Consider the following 19,722-nt stretch of genomic DNA (forward strand, 5'->3'; position numbering starts at 1 on the left):
GTCCAGCGATACTGGAGTAGGCAGATCCATTATTATATGCTCCGGTCAAGCAGCGTGCAGAATGCATGAATCATTTGATTCATTTCCCCGGATCCACAATGCCTTATCATTTGTGGGGGAAGATAAGAAGCGCGATAGCTGCTGTACAGCGATCCGATGATCCCCACCAGGACAGATATCCGAAAACAACATTAATACTAGTCAAACCAACACTAGTCAAGATAGCACCTGCTTGAGATAAAAAAAGGTTAAATATTGGGGGGTCATAAGTACAATCTTCCACGTGCAAGGCGTGTTATTTGCCTTATCTCCCCACAGTTTGAAAGTTGCTTCATAGCGCCGATGGAGATGCACATCGGACCGTCGGGGTGGAGGTCGGCAATCTGACCCCGGTCAGGCCAGGATCCCGACAACACTCGATTCGTTATCTTAAGAGGGGTAGTTATGCGAAAGTAGTGGGGCTTGCAGAAGCTTCGACTGATGGGGGTACCACTTATAACATGAATCCTGCATGCGAGACTCCTTCTTGCATTCCTCTTCGCCACATTCTTTCTTGCCTCCACGAAGCTCGCAAGCATGACACAGACAACCCAAGTCCCAGGCGCTGACATCAAGCCCTGGTTGCAGCCAGCACCGCAGAGTTATATTTTCACCAACGCGAATATTGTCGACGTTGAAGCTGGCACAATCCTGGAGAATTCATCACTGGTGATCAGGCAGGGAAAGATTCAGTCAATCTCACAAGGGGAGCTTCCACCGACCGACCTGCCTGTAATTGACTGCCAGGGTCGCTATGTCTGCCCTGGATTATTTGATGCTCACGTTCACTTGTGCGCCGTCCCAGGCTTCACCGACCTGAGCAAAGCCTTTGGGAATCCCAACGATGTACACCTGCTGCGCCAGCCTTATTCGGCCGCTCAGATGCTGCATCGTGGCTTTACCAGCATTCGCGACTGTGGTGGGGCCCAACTCGCCCTGAAAGAGGCCATCGAGGATGGTGTCTTTCCCGGTCCCCGTATCTTCCTGTCTGGCCATGCTCTGTCGCAATTCGGGGGACACGGCGATTTACGAAGCTCGCATGAGCACGGTGGGTGCTGCGGCGGAGTCCACAGCCAAAACTCGCTCGGCCGCATGTGCAACGGGGTGTCCGAGTGTATGGTGGCTGTTCGCGAGGAAATCCGCTGTGGAGCAGATTTCATCAAGATCATGGGCTCGGGCGGTGTTGCATCCCCCACCGATAAGCTGGAGCACCTTCAATTCACGGATGCCGAGATCCAAGCCATGGTAGAGTGTGCAGCCAATGCTGGTACCTTTGTGACTGCCCATGCATACACGGTCAAGGCCATCCGGCACTGCATTGATAACGGTGTCCGGGGCATCGAACATGGGAACTTTGTCGATGAACCCACTGCGAAACTGATGGCGGAAAAGGGTGTCTACCTGACCCCCACGCTCATCGCATATGCCCAGATGGCCAGTGAGCGTTGGAAGGGCTACCTGCCCCCGGAGTCTCAGACGAAGAATGCCCAGGTGCTGGAGTCCGGCTTGGGGGCTCTCAAGATCGCATCGGATGCCGGCGTTACGATGTGTTATGGGTCGGATCTCCTGGGCCCGTTGGGTGCTGCTCAAACGCAAGAATTCCAGCTACGTTCGCAGGTACTCTCGCCTCTTGAGGTTCTGCGCAGTGCGACTATCAATCCGGCGAGGATGATGAGTTGCGACGACAGTCTCGGCCAGATCAAAGAGGGCTTTGAGGCCGACTTGCTGGTACTGAGCAAGAACCCCTTGGAGAACGTAACCATCTTTGACAAGCCCGAGGAGCATGTCCTAGTTGTCATGAAAGCGGGGCGTGTTTATAAGAGCCGGTGGGCTGCGCTCCCCGAGGACGGAGCAACTCCAGTGAGGCTATAACTGGACTAAAGGGAGAAGTTCTAGAGACGATGAACCTAAGTTGTATATATACCAATGAATTATGAGGGGATACCGGCATCTATGCGTCCATATACTACCTTAATCGTTTATTCTCTAAAAGGCTATCCTGTACGGGGATCAAGAAAAGAAAAAGAAAATAAAAGAACTATAGTAGCTATGATTACCACACAGGGTTTGCCTTTTAAAATCATTCGAGTGGGTTCGATAACCCAGAAACGTCCAGCACACCAAGGCCCGTTAGCTCCATCAAAAGGGTTTGCTCATCATGATGTAGCATAGGGAGGAATTCATAGTCGGCATCCTGTGCCTCTGGATATGCTTCTGACTCTTGCGTAAGATTCTGCATTGGAAACAAGGTTGGAGAATACATATGCCGCTCGGTAGCAGCCCATGCTGGCCTCAGGCCTGTAGTATTGTGTGAAGATGGCCACTGCCCGACTTGCGAGAGTGGTGTCATGGCTTCGGGCACCATAGATAACGAAGACGTCCTGTCACTCAATCCTTGAGCCTGTTCCTGTTGTGTGAGCCATGTGGCCCACTGAGAGTATTCAGATGTCGAAGCTACGCCACTGTTGCCTTGTGGTGTTCTCTCAGATGTACATGCTGACCGAGTGACTTTCTCCCGCGCTTCGTTGGTAATCAACTGAATTGCTTCGACAAACCGGACACCCATTTTTGCCGTTGTGTTCCCGATAGCCATCTGTCGTAGGTGCTCCAGACCAAACGTCACCCATGCCTCGTACCCCGAATCACGTTCGGGGATCCCATCGAGTAAGGTGATAATCGTTGCGATGCTGCAACCTTGAAAGTCGGTAAAGGAAAATCGAGTGATTTTGTGTGACATGCTCATGGTTTCGAACAGCCCAAGAAGTTTCCGGGCTGCCTTTGCACAGAGTCTCGATTGGTTTCTGGTCATATGGCTGATTTGGGGGGGCTGAGACTTGGTATCACAGGAGCGGAGCTTTGCTCGCACGACTGATACAAGAGACGCCTTCCCTATGGTAATCCATGCATAGTAGTAGTGAAGGTAGAGATGGAATACAGCGCGATATCTCGAGTCTTGGGGGTCAATGTCCTGAAGCTTGAACTCTACAGGTAGGGCCATTTTCCATTCTTTGAGCTCCGATTCATATCTGGCATGGAGCGCATGCTCGTCACCGGTGTCCCCCAGCCTGCGCGAATTAGCATATTGGTTCCCTTGATAGAAGAAGGGTTTGACCTACTCAGGATCGGAAATACGATCTAAAATTTTGACCAACTGCATATACGCAAGTTGGAACCTGAGATTATCGAATTTCTGGGAGTGGTCTAGCGCTGGAAGGAATGATGGGATAGGCGTCGTGATGGTGTCAGCGCTGATGGAACGCGGTCGATTCAACTTGACCGTAGTACACCTATCATACAATTAGAGGAGCAGTGGACATTGTTGCAACGAAGGCTACTAACCGTTCCAATGAGTAAAGTGACCACCATAATCGACGGCGGACCTCAATCTCGCGTTCGTTCGTTTTTTGGTCATCTATGTCTTGATGGAGATCTAACGCCAGTGCTTTCCGTAAAGCCAAACCAAGGTAGACGTATGAAGACCCAATTGCACTCGCAGGCAGTAGGTATACGCCCAATACAAAGGGAGCCTGAACTGACCGTAGACACGGCCGCTCGATAATGTCCGGTATCAGCATTCGAGCGTGATCGAAGAATACCCTACCTAGATCACTCCTTTCCAGACCACCGCTTGTCTGGTGTCCCTCTGGTTTCTCCAATGTCGTCCATTGGCTTGCCAGCGCGAAGGTTGCCATCGCGAGACAGACAAAAGTCGAGTCTGACCTCAACGGTGAGGTTGGGTCAGTATAGAACTGATGAATTTCCGACGCGAATTCGGCTTGATCTACGTAAAAGAATGTGTCGGTAGCATGTTTGATGAGGACTGATAAGAGAAAAGAGGCGATTGAATGCGGAGGGAAGGCATGCACCGCCGATTCTAGACGATCCAGCTCCGCGTGGTGGAGTGGTGTAGGATGGCTCATCTGCTGCACTCTGTGAGTTGTCGGTACCCTATACACAAGTTGGCTTGACTTACAGCCTGACCTACAGCCATGCGCTGTTCTTCTGGACCTCCTTGCGGGTCCAAGCAGAAAGCCTCTCGAAGTCGGGAGAGCACATTGGGCCATGAGCCCCCGGCAGCCTCTCCTGCAAGAACATTACTAGCAAGTCGTGGAGACAGAACCGGCGCTGGGGCTGGCGAGCTATGATTACGCAAGGCGCCCTGTGCGGCAGCCTTCCCAGTATTCGTTGGTGCTGCATCTTGAGCTGACCTTGTCGAGCCATCTCCCTGAAGCGGAGGGGATATCGGTCTATCCGAAGTAAGAATGTGGGTTTGGTCTTGACATTTTCCCCTTCTCGTGCACCTACCGTTGGAAGTTGCAGGGCAGATTATTAACGACGCACCGCTGGCATCTGCCAGGATTTGATTCAACACATTTGCTCTTTCGCGCCTTACAACGGTCGCAACTAAGACATAATCGGTTTAAGTCATACCCCAGGAGCAAACATGGCAAGAATTAGAATACGTACGCTCTGATGGACCTCTTGCGATTCTCCTCCGCTACGCGACGACGTCTCCTGCGTCGAATTGCAGCCGGGGAATCCATTACCGATCGTCGATTGACCAAGAGTGGAGCGTGGAGCTGAGGAGCCATTTTGCCGCTGGACACTTAGCCGAGAGGATCGGCAAATGGTCATCGCTCCGGCAAGTCATTGCGATGAGTGGGTGATGGTTTGCATTCAGTAGTCACTTAGCCCTCTGCAATGGATTTAACCTACGAACTTGGGGGTAGATTTGGTGATGGATACCTCGTGTGTATGGACTACTTTTCTAAAGATTACTATAGGCTTATTTGTGTACGAAGAGCTTATACCCGTCCATAAATATAAATTTCAAGCATACAATGAGCTCAGGTTCTACTTCTTCCAACCACGAACCCCATTCATAATAAATCTACTCTGGCCCAAAAAATACAACCAATTTTATTGAACTGATTAGGCCAGGTCATGTTCAAGTATTTCACTGATTTCCTTCCCTTCTAAACTACTGATACACTCGTTCTGCGCACATCCTCTGCTATGGATAATTATGCACGAATTGTGAACCAGAGGTTATGCATGATATGACTCATCCGCATAAGACAAGTGACTAAGCAATACAATGTCCTTCACTTTCCTTAGTCCATTCATCTACACAAGAGTACAAGGCTTCACTCCGAGATGCTACGCCAGAGGTTATCGTCGACCTGCAATCAATGCAGGTCACGCAAAGTCCGCTGTCTAAGTAAGACCTAACGATACGCGTAGGGCTCGCTACTAACGCACAGGATCCGTTAGAGCCAAAAGGAAGCGGTCCCGATGCAAAATGCCAGAACTGCCAGGTAACTGACTCCCAGTTCTATAATATGATACGAGGTCCTGATGTATCTGAATTAGAAACGAGGTGACAAATGCGTGTTTCAAGCATACCGAAGAAAGTTTCGGGATACTGCCAATCTCTCCCCGAGCGTGACTCCTTCTCGCGACAAGGCGGATGATATTGGCTCCCCCGAGTATCTGTCTAAGCTAGACGAGTGTGATCTATCCACGGGTACTCAAAGTATTCTAGCACAAGATTCTCCTGATCCATTACCTCTCTACGTGGACCAGCTCATCGAAGACCATCGCGTCCCCGGGAGGACTCGCTACCTGGAGACGATTGTCACGGTATGAGGTTCTTAAAGTAGAAATCCTTACCAACTAGTCATCTAACTTGCGGTGCATAGCATCATGATAGCTACAGTATGTTCAACGTTCTTTACGCTCTTCTCGTGGTCTTTGTACTACTGCCCGTGCTGCGTATCGCAAGACCTAATCTGCTAACGGTTTCTTTGAAGTTGGGAGTGCAAGTATCGGGTACTTTTCTGAAAGTCGCATAAGGGCACTTACTAATCGCTTGGGCCATACCGGAGTTGAGTGCCTACTGAATCGAATTTCCGCCGTGGTGAATGATCGCTATGAACGTCACCATGAACAGAAGGGACCGGCCACCGACAAACTATGGCAGAAACCCGAAAACTTACCTGTAGTGGAGGAGGCTACGATGAGGCTTTATGTTAACTGTACGAGACTGGCCCCATTTCGGAACCGTGGCATAATCTCTGACAATTGGAAGCATATTTCAGCCAGATTCATCCGGTCTACCCGTTTCTTGATCCAGTAAAATTTGAACAAAGAATATCGAGCGCCAGTTTAGCTGCGGATATTGCAGGCGATATCCACTGGTCTGCCTTGTATCATACCGTCCTGGCTTTGGGTTGCCAGTACCATGATGGCGGTTCCTTCGAGCCTGGAAAGGGGAACAGCTGGAAGCTCTACCAAGTAGCCTTGGGATTTGCTTCCGACATATTTATCGGAGCCGAATGCCTGGGTGGATTACAGGTATGGTAGCTTACACGGCCGTGGATGGGGTTAACTAACAATGCTACAGGCAATCACTGCAATGGTACGTACCATTCACATGCTTTATGGTGCAGAACTGATAAACTTAGGCAATCTTTGCACTCAACTTTTCTTACATGCACCTGGACTCTCTTTTCATCAAGCAGGCTGCTTGTGTAGCACAGCGTATGAGATTGAACGCAGCGTCAGATGCAGCAGACAAACACACCCGATATCGAACTTTCTGGGTCATTTACGCCTTGGAGAAAATGCTTTCTTTCCATCACGGCAACACCTCGGTAAGTACAATGCAAAGTGTCGTCCGCACGTCTACTTACTCTTTGTACTATAGGTGATTATGGACTCCGACATAGGATGCCCAGTTCCTACCATTCCGGAGTCTGTGTTTGGTGACTATAATTGGCTGACTGCAGCTGCTGGTCTTGCTCGCTTTCTATCAAGAGCATACGAGTCTCTATTTTCAATTAGTGCAACGTGGAATACAGAGGCATCTTACTACCGGAAGATAGACACCATGAACAGCCTACTCGAACGGTGGCGGCAATCTATACCGATAACCTTTCGGCCCGGGGAGCCTTTCCGGGCACAATCGTTCCACGGCTCCTGTGAGACATTTATTGCTCTGCAGACCCATTTTTATTACCATAATGCGTGTATCGCGCTGTGCCGCTTAACCTTGCACCTGGGACGGTATTCCGATGGCCCTCGGCAGGTAGCCGCCAGAAAGGCTATCATGCAAGCGGCGCGATCTATCATCGAGTTACTGCGGTATATTGACATGGAGGCTTACACACCAGTTTAGTACGTATCCTACACCCATGGGGGTGAATTTAACTGACCTAGTGCGCAGCATTCTTGCTCATCTACCCTTATCAGCGTTATTTATCCTCTTCGACCTCGTTATTCACAACCCAACGCACCCAGAAACGGCTAGCAACCTTGCTCTGCTGGAAGTAGCTGGGGGCCACTTTAGTAGGCTCGAGTATGCTACCGGCGGTTCACTACCAAGCTCTGTGCTTGCAGAGTTTGCATATATTGCTCGGAATTTCGTCCGCACTTATCGCGCGGAAGGGAATGATAGAAGTAACATCCCAGTGCCGACCAATGCGGCCAATGATCCGCTGAGCAGGCAAGATGATAGCCCTCCTTCAGCCGTGCCTTTTCTAGGAAATGAGGTAAGTGTTCTGACGTGAGGTTAAACCACTGCAGTGCTTACTTTGGCTCTCAGACGCATGACTACCGACCGCCCTTGGCCAGCCCAGACACTCTTCCGTTGTTCTTTCCTGCTATCGACGACTTGGATGCCGGGGATGGGTCTCTGACTGGGTTCGACGTAACGGACCTGTTCGGAACTTCCATTCCGTTTGACCAGAATCTACCTTTCTGAACCCGATAGCCTGCCATTCTTTACGGCTCCAGTGTATTCATCGGGGTGTTTTTCAAAACATCAAAGCATGGGTGCCTAATGTTTGCCAGAACAAACAAGCCAGCCCAGGTGACTGTATCGAATGAATTACCTAGGAACACATTGGAGCGCTTCGCCTATCGGTCCCTGATACAGTTTGTATCTGTTACGATGAAGACATAAGCCCTTTTCGAGGGCCCGATCTGTCGGTACGCGGTAGCATATATGGCGGCACTGGCAGAAGAGGGCTGCGCTTTTAGTGATGCACCTTCTTAATTGCTTAAAAGGGATTTATTTTGAGACCTGCAGATGCTGGAGGGTGGGCGTGGAAAGGTCGGCATATTGAAGGCGTGGATGGTATACCAAAATGTCCAGAACGAAACGTTACATCACGACTGTTATAAAAGTCAAGCATACCACAAGGTCCATCAGGGCTTGCGTCATCACTGACACATAGTCACTTAATTCGAATTTTCAGACAATTTGGTTGCGTTGCCTACGAGTTTCAAACATCGGTCTTCGGACCTCATCCGCCAAGACCACGTCGGAGCTCGGTGGTCGGTCCACACTCTAAAAACCTATCGAATAGTGGCATACTATGGAACCAGTTCGATCACTTGGTGCCTATTTGGACACGGAAAAGGGCTCTGTTAACTAGTTCATTATCACCTTTGGACGTAGTCTTTCATCCGTCCACTTCTCCATTCATGCATACTTATACCATTCTTCCCTTTGCGAGGACAAGCGTGCTCTGACTGCTCACTGAAACCAACCACATCGTGTTGGCCTACACATAGCTACCAATGATTAAAGATTATCTGCACGAAGGTTGCCATGCCTTAGTAGAGGGAGTCGAACCGGCATACGGGTACCAACCATCACTAGCGGCAGGCATTGCCTTTTGTGTGCTGTTTGGGACATCCATGGTGGCCCACACAGCACAATCGTTTTGGTCCAAGAAGTGGTGGTGCTTACTATTTGCCATAGGATGCTTGAGTATGTTTTGGGTCTAAACAGGTGACTGAGGTCGTACACTGATTTATTGCAGCGGAGGTTTTAGGGTGGGCAGCACGGACGTGGTCAGCAGAGTGTCCATATCAAACTGACGCCTTCCTGATGCAAATATCAACACTAATTATCGGTATGCCCTGTGCACAATATATCCCCAACAAATGCTGTCTGACAAATGGTCTCTTTTCTAAGGCCCGACATTCTTCACCGCCGGAATATATGTCCTTCTCGGCCAACTCATCGCACTGCTGGGCCCAGAAAGTTCTATTCTTCGCCCCAGCTGGTATCTCTGGATATTTTGCACTTGTGATATAGTCTCGTTGGTCGTTCAAGCAGTGGGTGGTGGAATGGCCTCTTCCGCAGCAGGCGAAGTCAACGGGGACACTGCCCCAGGGACCAACACAATGGTGGCCGGTATTGTATTCCAGATGGCCGCCATCACAGCGTTTGCCTTCTGCGGTATCGACTTTCTCATTCGGTGTCGTCGCCCGCAACTCCGTGCCCGGTTCACCCCGCGAATGCGCCTGTTGGTGTTGGCAACGACGTTCTCCGTAGTATGCATCTACGTCCGAAGCATCTACCGCACGATCGAGTTGTTGCAAGGCTGGACGGGATATCTGATCACACGGGAGCGGTTCTTCATTGGTCTGGATGGAATCACTATGGTGCTTGCTGTTGTTGTGTTCAACATCTTTCATCCTTATTGGTTCCTGCCGACGGAGCAAGAGTCCAGAAAGAAGGATTCGTGGGTTTCTTTAACCCGGCCTGGTGAGAATGAGGATATCTGATGTGCCAGTGTCTCTTACAGCGCGACTTTTATATAGAATTTAGATAGCAATGCTATTTCTCACCCTGTTCATTCCGATTCCTCCCTAGCATCCTTCACTCTTATAATAAAAACTCCGCCATCCCAGGTCTTACACCGCAGATCATGACACGAAACATTTACCCATGATCGACACCCACCCTTCCCCCATCTCGGATAAACCACTTGAAACAACCCGAGTCGATCGCGTGTATCACAACATCCCGAGCATCGGAGACTGTAGATCCCGAGCCGTTAGCGATCCACATGTCTTAAATCCGAAGATAGATATGCTGCTCTATACCTCACAAGCTCGTCCCCAAGAGAAAAATCCCAAAACCACCACACAAGAAATGACCACGCAAGACCCCAACCCACCACCCCAGATCAGAGTCCGGGACATAATAGCCCTAACAACATTCCTCCTCATCCGCATCCCGTGGACTATCTTCGAAACGACGCTATACCATCTCACGGGAACCACAAGCCGCCCACCGTTTTTAAAAGACCTTGCCCGGTCTCTTACACGAGAGTAAACATACCCTCTCTCTCTCTCTCTCTCTCTCTCTTTCATAACATAACCCACACTTCATCCTAACTCACACCAAGCTAACAACCCCAACCAAACAAAAGATCCTTCGAAACCCTCCCCCTAGCAATCCACAACACCCTCCCCAACAGAACTGGTTCCAAAACCCTCCTCTCACCCCGCTACAGCCCCCTCAAACCTCACCTCTTCCACCGAGTCCAAAGACCCGGTTTCACAGGGTACTGGTTATCCCGCGGCCTCCGCTCAACACCGCCCATCGACCCCAAACACGCAGACCTGGTCATCTACCACCTGCGCGGGAGCGGGTATGCCCTAGGCCATCCCGGGGATACACTCCCAGGGTTACTTTTCCTCGCTGAGGTATTGGAGAAGAAGGGGATTCGCGTCTGTGTCTTTACGCTGGATTATACGTTGGTAAGTAACGGGGCGTTTCCGAGACAGATACGCGAGTGTCTTGCAGCGTACGAGTATCTTATTGCGGAGGTAGGCGTGAGGGCAGAGAAGGTGTGTTTGGTGGGTGAGTCTGCGGGGGGCCATCTTGCGTTGTCGTTCTTAGTTGTTCTTGCTGGGGGATTTTCTCTGGACAAGGAGAATAAGAAGAAGGGGAACATAGGAGAGGGGTATCCACGACCGGGATCCTTGATCCTCCTAAGTCCCTGGCTCGATCTCTCTCTTTCGTCTCCCGCGATACCCGTCCTTGAGAAAAGGGATTTCATATCGAGGACTTTCCTCCAGCGGGTTGGGAAAGAGCTTCTACGCGCTGATACCAGGTTGATCTCTCCGTTTGGGGATTTCACTGCCCGGTCTATGGAAAGAGGCTCTTGGGTGCGTGTTCTCCCGGCTCGGACGTGGGTGTCTGCTGGTGCGGATGAGATTTTCGTGCATGATATTGTGAGGTTTGTGGACTGTGCGAGGGAGGATGGTGTCGAGGTCGAGTTGCAGGTTGAGCCTGGGAAGTGTCATTCCTGGCAGAGTGGAGAGGCGTTCCTATCTGCGAGGAGGTTCTTGGATATGTCTTTGCGGTTTGACGGGGAGGAGTTGATGCCGGGGCTGGTGGGGGTTGGGGAGGTTATTGCTGGGTTTGTTTGACTTGGGTGTTTTGGGTGTTGAAAATCGGTAGTGTATGTTTAGATTAGACACTCTTTACATTTAGGTACTTGGCTCAGCAACTATGAGAACTTATATCTGGGCGTGGAAGGCTAGAGCTCGACGTTATGGATCCACACCTGGAACGACTATCATGTTTGCGCTGAAGGATAATAGAGAATCTCGACCAATATAAACATCCAGTTCATTCTGTAGAACTAAATCGATTGATGGGGTATATATATAACATGAATGCAGATGTGAAATACATAGAACTGAGGGCATTCTCCCTAACCAACGGATACTCATGCCACCAAAAACGTTGATCAAATGCTAACACAACGCTCATCGCCGGTGTCGGCGAAACCAGAGGGACAGCTTTTCGTCAGTTCAATAAATCATAGAAGTTGGGTCATCAGAGAGATCAGGGCTGTTAGCGCCCGTGAAACCAGCCACCGTTCTCCCATTTACCGGGTTGGTAGGTAGCGCTGTTGCGGATATCATCGTCGCGGAGGCCGGCAAGGAGGGTGTTCAATCGTTCAAAGTTGATTGGCTTCATGATCCAACCATCAAAACCTGCAGAAATATATTTTTCTGCGTCCTTTTCAAGAAGCGAAGCCGAGACGGCGAAGATGGGTATTCGGCCGTTCAATCTAGAAAGTCTTGAGAGTGTATCTGGCGGGGTTTCCTGCTCAAATTGGCGGATCATTATAGTGGACCCGATACCATCGACAATTGGCATCTATGCACGACTAGTTAGCGCTGTTTAAGGGGAGCATGGGGGAAACAACACCTACCTGAATGTCCATCAAGACCGCATCAAACTGAGCAGGGTCCGCACGGTAGGCGCTTGCACATTCTTCGCCATTAACGGTTAGACGTACAGTGTGGCGGAGTTTGGTCAGTCGTTTCTGGATAATTTTGCTATTGATCGGGTCATCTTCCGCAACAAGGACATGGAAGGTATTAGGCAAAGGAGACAGGTCGGGTTGGGAGGGAGACTCTTTGGTCGGCGATGTGGACTCCGTCTTTGCCTCTGGGGACTGGTCAGCTGCTACAGGTGCCTGTGTTGGTTGGCCGTCGATCTCTGGGTGATGTTTAGATTCTTCATCCAGGCTTGGCTGTGACGTGGGAGGTTTCTGTGTGGTCTTCCCACTCTCGCTGTTGGTGTCACTTCCGCCATAGCTACGTCCCTCGGAGCGGGTATCAACCAATACGAATTCTTCTTTCGACTGTAACGGGGGGGTCGGTACAATGTTGTGAACAGGGACTTCGGACTCGTCTTTGGCAGAGGCGGCATCGGCCGGCAGAGGGAAATTCAATGTGATCTGGAACCGGCTCCCTTTGCCTTCCTCCGATCGGACGCTGAGCTGCCCTTGCATATTACGTACGACGCGAGAGACGGTTGCCAGCCCCAATCCCAGAACCTGCTTTTCTGTCTCATCCACGACTTCGCGTAAATTAACCCGGCCACCTTCATCCAGGCCACGGTTATCACTCTCTGCAGAGACCTGTTCGAGCTCCTGAAACAAGGTCTCAAGACGAGCTTGAGAGATGCCCGATCCCGTGTCAAGGACTGCGATTTGGATTGTTGCAGATCCATCCTCTGTACGGCCCGGCTGGCGCCAGAGTTCGACGGTAATATCGCCACCCGATGTATGCTGAATAGCATTCGAGATAAGATTGGACATGGCCTGCCGCACACGTCTTTGGTCTCCAATAACTGTTTGCGGGATGCCAGGATGTAGCAAAACGGTATAGTTGATCCCTTTCCGTTCCACTTCGCTCTCAAACATGCCAGTCGCTTCCTTGAACGTCACCCCAAGGTCGAAGGGCTCGTCCTTAATGAGATCCTGGCCCTTTTCCGTGTTTGTCAGGTCGAGTAGGTCGTTAATAACGTAAATCAATGACTTCGACGCGGAGTACGACTTAGTGAGATTGTCCCTGGTTTCCTTATCCAGCGCACCTTCTAGTGCGATCTCCAGATAATTAACGACCGCATTTAAGGGAGTCCGCACCTCATGGGCGGAGTTTGCGAGAAGAAGCTTGGTCAACTGCGAGCCCTGCATGGCTTCCTCGTTCTGGCGCCACACTTTGATGAACTTGCCATACACCAGACATAAAATGGCAGCGGTGTCCACGTCGGAGTCCGTCCACTCTCGAGACTGATCCAGGACAGTTTCTTTCCAAATCTGAAAGCTCTGTCTCGGTTCCAGCCTGCCGATCTTCTCCTTCTGTTCATAGGGATTGCCACCCCACTTGATTTCAGTCAGTCGGCCCCGCCGGAAAAACGCCATGAAATCCATGCCATCAGCGGAGAGAGGAACGTAGAGCAATCCAGAAATACATTTGAACCCGGGGGGGTATTTGAGGTCCGTGAAATCTTTCCTAATGTTGTGCGACGCGAGCACAGAGTTAATCCGGCGCATTCGAAGATATTCCAACAAAGCCAGCATTTCTTGATGACTTGACCCACCCAAGATCTTAGTCTCATCGCGGATCGATAGGGCACCAAAATCGGCATCAAACAGCTTAAGTAAATCGTCGGACGAAGCAACGATATACCCGGACGGATTGGCGTCAGTTGGGACGGTGTTGATCAGTTTGCGGGCCTGAAGACGCGATGCATATGAGAGACGCTCAATGTTGCGCGACAGTGTTTCTCCGATCAATCGACACATCTTTCGGAGTGGGAACGAGACTCTCATACCAGTGTCGTAGGTATGGCAAGAGATTAATCCCCACAGTTCCCTGGGGCCGTTGATGCTAATGGACATCGAGGCACGCACTTCCATGTTAGCCAAGTATTTCAAGTGGATGGGTGACATGGCACGCAAGTACGCATGTGTCATATCTAAGGGTCGCTCCAAATCTTCCACGGTGCGGCAAACCAAGCGTGCGGTCACTTGCTCGCGGTCGTAGAGCAAGCGGACACGATTGATTCGGTATAGATCTCGAGCTTGTCTGGGAATATCGGACGCGGGGAAATGTAAACCCTTATAAAGGTCTACAGTGACCCTCGGATCAACCAACTCGGCCACCACAACGCCGTTACACTGGCTATCAAACTGGTAGATCAGGATTCGGTGAAATCCTGTCAGCTCTTTAACGATCCCCACAGTGGTGTTAAGCAGCAGATCCAATGTTTCGGCGCGATTCATCTGTTCCTGAACCTGGCTAACAATGCTGAAAACCTCCATTGCGGCGGCTTCGCCCTTTCGCCTGCGCGCGTTCCGCAGCAACCGTAATGGCTGGCTGATGTTGATGGTGCTTTCCGCGAATTGTTCCGGAGTAAATTCAGCACCCAGGGTATCAACTGGCACCGAAGGGGACGGCCCGCTGGAGCCGCTGATGGGATTAACGCGATCATCCTCCAGTTCGAACTCGCAGATGATGAGGCCCGGATTGGCGGGATTGACATGAATGGCGCACCAGAGCCGCACTGCTTGGCCCGCCGGACTGGTGATGGACATAACGAACACTTCGGGGCCATCGGCGCTGGGATCGTACCCCTCATCACGGATGAAGTCAACATGATCCAATAAGTTTTCCGACTGGTCCTCATCGAGGATGTCACAAAAGTTTTCCAGTGCAAAGAGACTGTGGGGTGAGTACCCTAGGATACTTTCTGAGTTCTCACTGACCACGCGAACTACTAGTTTTCCTTCCGACTCCTCGCGCAGGGCCATCATCGCACCAAAGGTTTGAATTGCGCCGGGGATGTGAATAGGCTCATCTTCGCAGGCCCGAAAAGAATCCACCGTCCTGCCGGTGAGAACAGCGTGGCCATCGTCCGTTTCAACGTGCTTAAATCGAGTGGTAACCAAGTCCGATGTTTCTTTTGTCTCCGCGGGGCTCTCGAGCGACGCGTTTGCGGGGGTGGCGGGGCTCTGGACAAGGGTTTCGCTCCCGGAGCCCGGTGCTTCCGTGGGCAGTTGAACCGCCTCAATTGGAGCCGCTACGATTTCTGTATCCGGCTTGCGTTGTGACTGCAGTTCATCCCATGTTCGCGAATCGATTATCGAATATTGCCTGGCTCCCCTCACTGGTGAAATCGGATCGTCGGATGACGCAGGAGTCGACGAGGGGTCAACGAAGACCATTGACCGAATTGGATATACTCGTTCGGCAGCGCCGGGACTGAACTCGTTCTCTGATACATGCTTTGCTGAAACGTCGGTAACCGGTACCTCCTGGACCATCCGCGCAATCTCAGAGGCATCCTCGCCAGAACCTTGCTTTACCGTGGGTGCGGAGGCAGTGTTGGATTCCATTTCAACGTCTCTCGACTGGAGTCGACCAAGCCAAACTCGATCACAATCTGTCGCTAATCGTGTTATCGTGGCATGGGCGAAGATCCCCAACGGGCGACAGCAGCAAATTGGTGACGTTTAACGGGATCCGTCTTCCACCACGAATATGTCCAGAGCGGTGATGGGGAAAGATGGGGCTGATGATGCAGAATTGATCGGTCGTAAAAATAATACAGGGATCACAAGATCGATGGCGCATGCGTCGGATGGAATGGGTTGGGGGAGGAGGACTAATGGAATTATCTCGGTTAGTGGCAACACCCACCAAGGGAGGGATGAGAAGCACCATACCGTGAGGAAGAAGAGGGAGTTATAAACAAAGATTCTCCCGGGGTCAGTTCCAGAATTCCAGAATACGAGAAAACGGGAGGATTCGACCGTGTTCACACAGAGATTAAAATGAAATGGAGGGGGAGGGAGAAAAAAAAAGAAGCAGGTGAAAGTCGGGTAGCGAAGATTGGAGTAGGCAAGAGAGAAGAGTTACAGTGAGTCCTCGGTACTATCTGACGGATCGACGGCAATATTTCCTTCATTCAGCTAGGCGGTCACTGCTTCAGGGCGAGAAGTTGGCACTAACCAATCCAGTGCCATGTTTGGGTCGACCCCTCCAAATGCGAGGACCAAAAAAAAATCGAGATCGAGAACCCCACGATAAATCATCCACTAAACCCGCTCCTCACTAGTCGCAAGGGAAAATAATTCCATTTAGTCATGCGTCCACATCATAGGTGGTACCGGTCCTCCGTCCTCCGTCCTAGCTTGGATCCTTCGATATATTGAGTTTTTTTACCTTTGCTCTGTCATTGTTTGGAGTGATTAGGTAGTAGTTTCTTCCCCCCCATACCCGTCTCCATTCCGTGGTAGGATGGTAAGCCCCTGACTAATTGATATGAGCAGCCAGTTATCCAGGGAATGAAATTGGAGCCATACTTGGAACTTGTTGAAGTACTATGTACAATCAGGCCATTGTGCTATAGGGAAGTCCGGGTCCGTGACGTCATTTCCGCTGTCACAAAAGAATGCAAAACAGTGAAACCAACAGCTCGGGTCCATTGTGTACCTATCCTGAGCTTTCTGGGCGCACTCCACCTTCCTCTCTTAGTTCTGCTGCATTAATCTGCCTTCGTTCCGCGGCTGATGTGTCATCTCCTCTGTCCACGTGATTTCCACGAGCTCGGATCGACGACAGAATGGCCACTTCTGATTGGCGGCATTGACTACCGTTCGCTTAACCCTTACCGTTTGACTTGGTCAAAGCTTTCAGTGGTCCCGGATCCAACCTTTATATAGGTACACCATCCACATCCACAGTACTAGTAGTAGTGCTGATTGAGTACTGCAGGCAATGATCGCAGGAAGGAAAGACGTATCATGCTGCACGGATCGTACAGATGAACAAGGAAACTCCCTATCTTCCCTGTTACGGAAGTCACTCTCTACCAGATCCTGAAATATCAAAGATATATATCTACACTACAAGCTGTTCAAGCACACTGCTGGCGCAATCCAAAGAATTTTCCTGGCTAGAAGTTAACGGTCGACATCCATTTCTGGACGAGCGCGAAGACAATCCTTGAGTAAACGGTTCTGGCCCAGTCCATAAATGCAAGATATTTTCATGTGAATGTTTATAGTACATATTCGGGTTCCTATCTTTGTGTGGAAATCCCACAAGGCAGACATATTGTTAACCAGTCACGGCTGAGTCTCCGCCACGTATAGAGTCGACAAACAGCTTACGTGGAGACCTCAACAGGGTCCTATGTGGCTGCTGTGTCGGTTCGCCACCCCCTTCTTCCTATGCAGTCTAATCTCTCCTGTTCCCTGGAACCCTTATGACGATGGATGACATCCTTTCGCGTCTTCGATATGAACAATCCGCAAATACATTAATATACACAACGCCCTGTGGACCAAAATTGGTGGCAATTCTTTGGTATATACCTTGATCTTTCATCGAGCGTACTATGTGCACAGTCTCTTCAAGTGACTGGGTAAAACCCGATCTGATCAACAGACGAGGTGAGTGTGCAGTTTCCCCCGCACGTGACCTTCCAAAATATGATGACAGAGGAAGTGATGTATATGCAATGAGGAACCGCGCTGGCCCGATAGAGCGGTGACCGGGGAATCTGAAACCTCATAGGGCCGTGATCCGCCGTTATGCAGCCTTGGCAAAAGCCTCACCGCAGCGTATGTGGAAGAAAAGTGTTGGAACGGCCACGTCAACCGGGTTCGGGTGAGCCGCCCGCTCGATATTGTATATGATCGGGAGGCAAAGAGTGGATGGATACGATGGGGAACTAGCGTAGTGGCAGAGTTAGGGCGGGCGTGTAGTCTCGGAAGAATATTCTCGGCGCTCCGATCGGTCCAAGCTGTCCATTGAGATGGCGCTCCACGGATACCGAGAGCGAGTCCGGGCGCGGACGGGTGCCGCATGCGTGATATCACCCGTCAGTTGCTCCGGATTCACGAAATTAGGATATTCCTCGTGGTCGGTGGAGCTTGTGTCCGAGGGCCGAGTATTGACGAGTAAGACAAGCTTTCGCAGCACGGCGAATTCCAACTTCAGCTTGACACTGTAGACGGCAGCTTTAAGTGTGGTCTGAAGAGCGTACAACCCGACATATTCCAACACCAGAAGCGCCACATCTAGGAGTACGATGATGACGTTGATCGTAATCAGCTCATACATGATCTTCCGCCGGCCGGGGTCTTTGTCCGGGCGCAGCCGCAGAAGGTTGGTCGTCTCCCAGATATATATACAAGAGATCAAGATCTCCTGCGCACAAAACCAAGCCAATTGCATGCGTTCCATCACATTATAGCCGCGGATTATGGGTTCGGTGCGCACATAGATAGTGGAATAGGTGAGGACGGTCGTTGGAATCAGCAAAACTATGGTGTTGAAGATGATCATGTACCGAACTTGCCGCAGAACCTTGTGATTCTGTACGACCAAGTGAAGTCGAGAATAGAGGACGACCGATTGACCGGGAACCATGAAGTAGAAACCGATCGTGGCAAGGGTGACCGCGAGCCAAAGTGGCCCTTTCGCAAAAAACTCCAGCAAAAAGCCGATGGCATGTGGGATGACACCGAGCACATTGGACAATAGCATCGCCCAGAAGTACAGCCCTGCATAATGATTGAAGACGAGGAAAATTAAAATGATGAGCTCGATGGCGTTATACAGAGCGATTGAGCTAAAGACAACCATCAGAATTTTCACCGCCAGGCCCCCTTGATAGCCACCAATGAGGCCCTCGGGCACCTGCGACAGCGAGTCTCCCATGACGCCGGGGTGTGGCCCTTTCGCGATCAAAGGAGATCAACGTCAAACCGATTCTTTTTATCTTTCGAGCGGCAGTGGGCGACAACACTTGGCGCCATATTCAGTCATGCCCGACTTTGCGATCTGTATTAATGAGATCCAGTATGATCTTGGAAACGCTTCGTGAATCGAACCGGGCTTTGTCTCGTGGTAAAATATATACGGTGGCGACAAGACACACGCGAATGGTAGAACTGGTATAGGCGATCCGGCACAACTATATCCAGCGGAATATGTTCGTTGGTCCACAAGGTATTCAGAGGGAAGAGGCCATGGAGGAATAGGAATTCGCAAATATATACACACACTAGGCAAATCTAAAAGAACGTAGGAGAAGAATGATTACGAAACAAAAAGGGAATGGACCTGAATGATGGGAGGATGGGGTGATCTGAAACAGTGGAGATCTTGGTGGAGGAGGTGTCTTGTCGGAAGTCCCCACGAGCCTGGTGGTTGAAGAGAAAAGAGAGAGAGAGTGAGTACCAGAGTGAGAGAGTGGAATGGATAGAATGGAAGTGAACGGATGGGGTTTCGGCAAATAATGGGGGAAATATGCACGACACTAACACTAAAATTGGGCTAGCGTGCAGCTAAGGTTTAGTGCCACATGATTTCCCCGGCCGCTCGGAGATTCAGAGCCTGAAATCTGAGGAGTCTTTGACCCTTTGTCCTCTCGTCCGATACAGCACATAGTTACTTACATGTAGTTAATTATTACTAGTTAACTACATATGCAACGACTGACTAACAGTTCTTGTCACGATGGCTTAAGGATCTTTCTCTCCAACAATTACATAAGTA

At 50.5% G+C, this 19,722-nt stretch overlaps 6 protein-coding genes across 6 annotated transcripts; 3 read left to right on the plus strand and 3 right to left on the minus strand.

Annotated features, from left to right (window-relative positions):
• Positions 1–250: 250 nt before the first annotated feature.
• On the plus strand, positions 251–1,922 carry BDV37DRAFT_173413 (uncharacterized protein). Its single transcript, XM_032079371.1, has one exon. It carries the CDS (start codon positions 577–579, stop codon positions 1,909–1,911), a length of 1,335 nt encoding a protein of 444 aa, XP_031945776.1. The 5' UTR covers positions 251–576; the 3' UTR covers positions 1,912–1,922.
• A 197-nt stretch (positions 1,923–2,119) lies between these two features.
• BDV37DRAFT_278942 (fungal specific transcription factor domain-containing protein) lies at positions 2,120–4,631 on the minus strand (the record flags this gene model as incomplete). The annotated part of the gene is made up of 5 exons (XM_032086201.1): positions 2,120–3,104; positions 3,156–3,326; positions 3,379–3,959; positions 4,013–4,286; positions 4,507–4,631. The coding sequence occupies 5 exons, from the start codon at positions 4,629–4,631 to the stop codon at positions 2,120–2,122; spliced, it is 2,136 nt and encodes a 711-aa protein (XP_031945777.1).
• A 565-nt stretch (positions 4,632–5,196) lies between these two features.
• On the plus strand, positions 5,197–7,804 carry BDV37DRAFT_295943 (uncharacterized protein; the record flags this gene model as incomplete). Its single annotated transcript, XM_032089999.1, has 11 exons — positions 5,197–5,260; positions 5,314–5,357; positions 5,413–5,682; positions 5,742–5,757; positions 5,853–6,077; positions 6,131–6,396; positions 6,446–6,460; positions 6,507–6,695; positions 6,749–7,218; positions 7,268–7,592; positions 7,646–7,804. 11 exons carry the CDS (start codon positions 5,197–5,199, stop codon positions 7,802–7,804), a joined length of 2,043 nt encoding a protein of 680 aa, XP_031945778.1.
• Positions 7,805–8,625: 821 nt separating this feature from the next.
• Positions 8,626–9,995, plus strand: BDV37DRAFT_268475 (RTA1 like protein-domain-containing protein; the record flags this gene model as incomplete). The annotated part of the gene is made up of 4 exons (XM_032084194.1): positions 8,626–8,818; positions 8,871–8,963; positions 9,026–9,578; positions 9,965–9,995. 4 exons carry the CDS (start codon positions 8,626–8,628, stop codon positions 9,993–9,995), a joined length of 870 nt encoding a protein of 289 aa, XP_031945779.1.
• Positions 9,996–11,440: 1,445 nt separating this feature from the next.
• fphA (putative sensor histidine kinase/response regulator) lies at positions 11,441–15,666 on the minus strand. Its single transcript, XM_032079372.1, has 2 exons — positions 12,072–15,666; positions 11,441–12,016 (listed from the first exon to the last, which is right to left on the minus strand). The coding sequence occupies exons 1-2, from the start codon at positions 15,546–15,548 to the stop codon at positions 11,708–11,710; spliced, it is 3,786 nt and encodes a 1,261-aa protein (XP_031945780.1). The 5' UTR covers positions 15,549–15,666; the 3' UTR covers positions 11,441–11,707.
• Positions 15,667–17,907: 2,241 nt separating this feature from the next.
• On the minus strand, positions 17,908–18,882 carry BDV37DRAFT_278947 (uncharacterized protein; the record flags this gene model as incomplete). The annotated part of the gene is made up of 1 exon (XM_032086202.1): positions 17,908–18,882. The coding sequence occupies one exon, from the start codon at positions 18,880–18,882 to the stop codon at positions 17,908–17,910; it is 975 nt and encodes a 324-aa protein (XP_031945781.1).
• Between the last annotated feature and the right edge of the window lie 840 nt (positions 18,883–19,722).

The sequence above is a fragment of the Aspergillus pseudonomiae genome (assembly GCF_009193645.1).
Source record: "Aspergillus pseudonomiae strain CBS 119388 unplaced genomic scaffold BDV37scaffold_6, whole genome shotgun sequence".
Classification (NCBI taxonomy): Eukaryota; Fungi; Ascomycota; class Eurotiomycetes; order Eurotiales; family Aspergillaceae; genus Aspergillus; species Aspergillus pseudonomiae.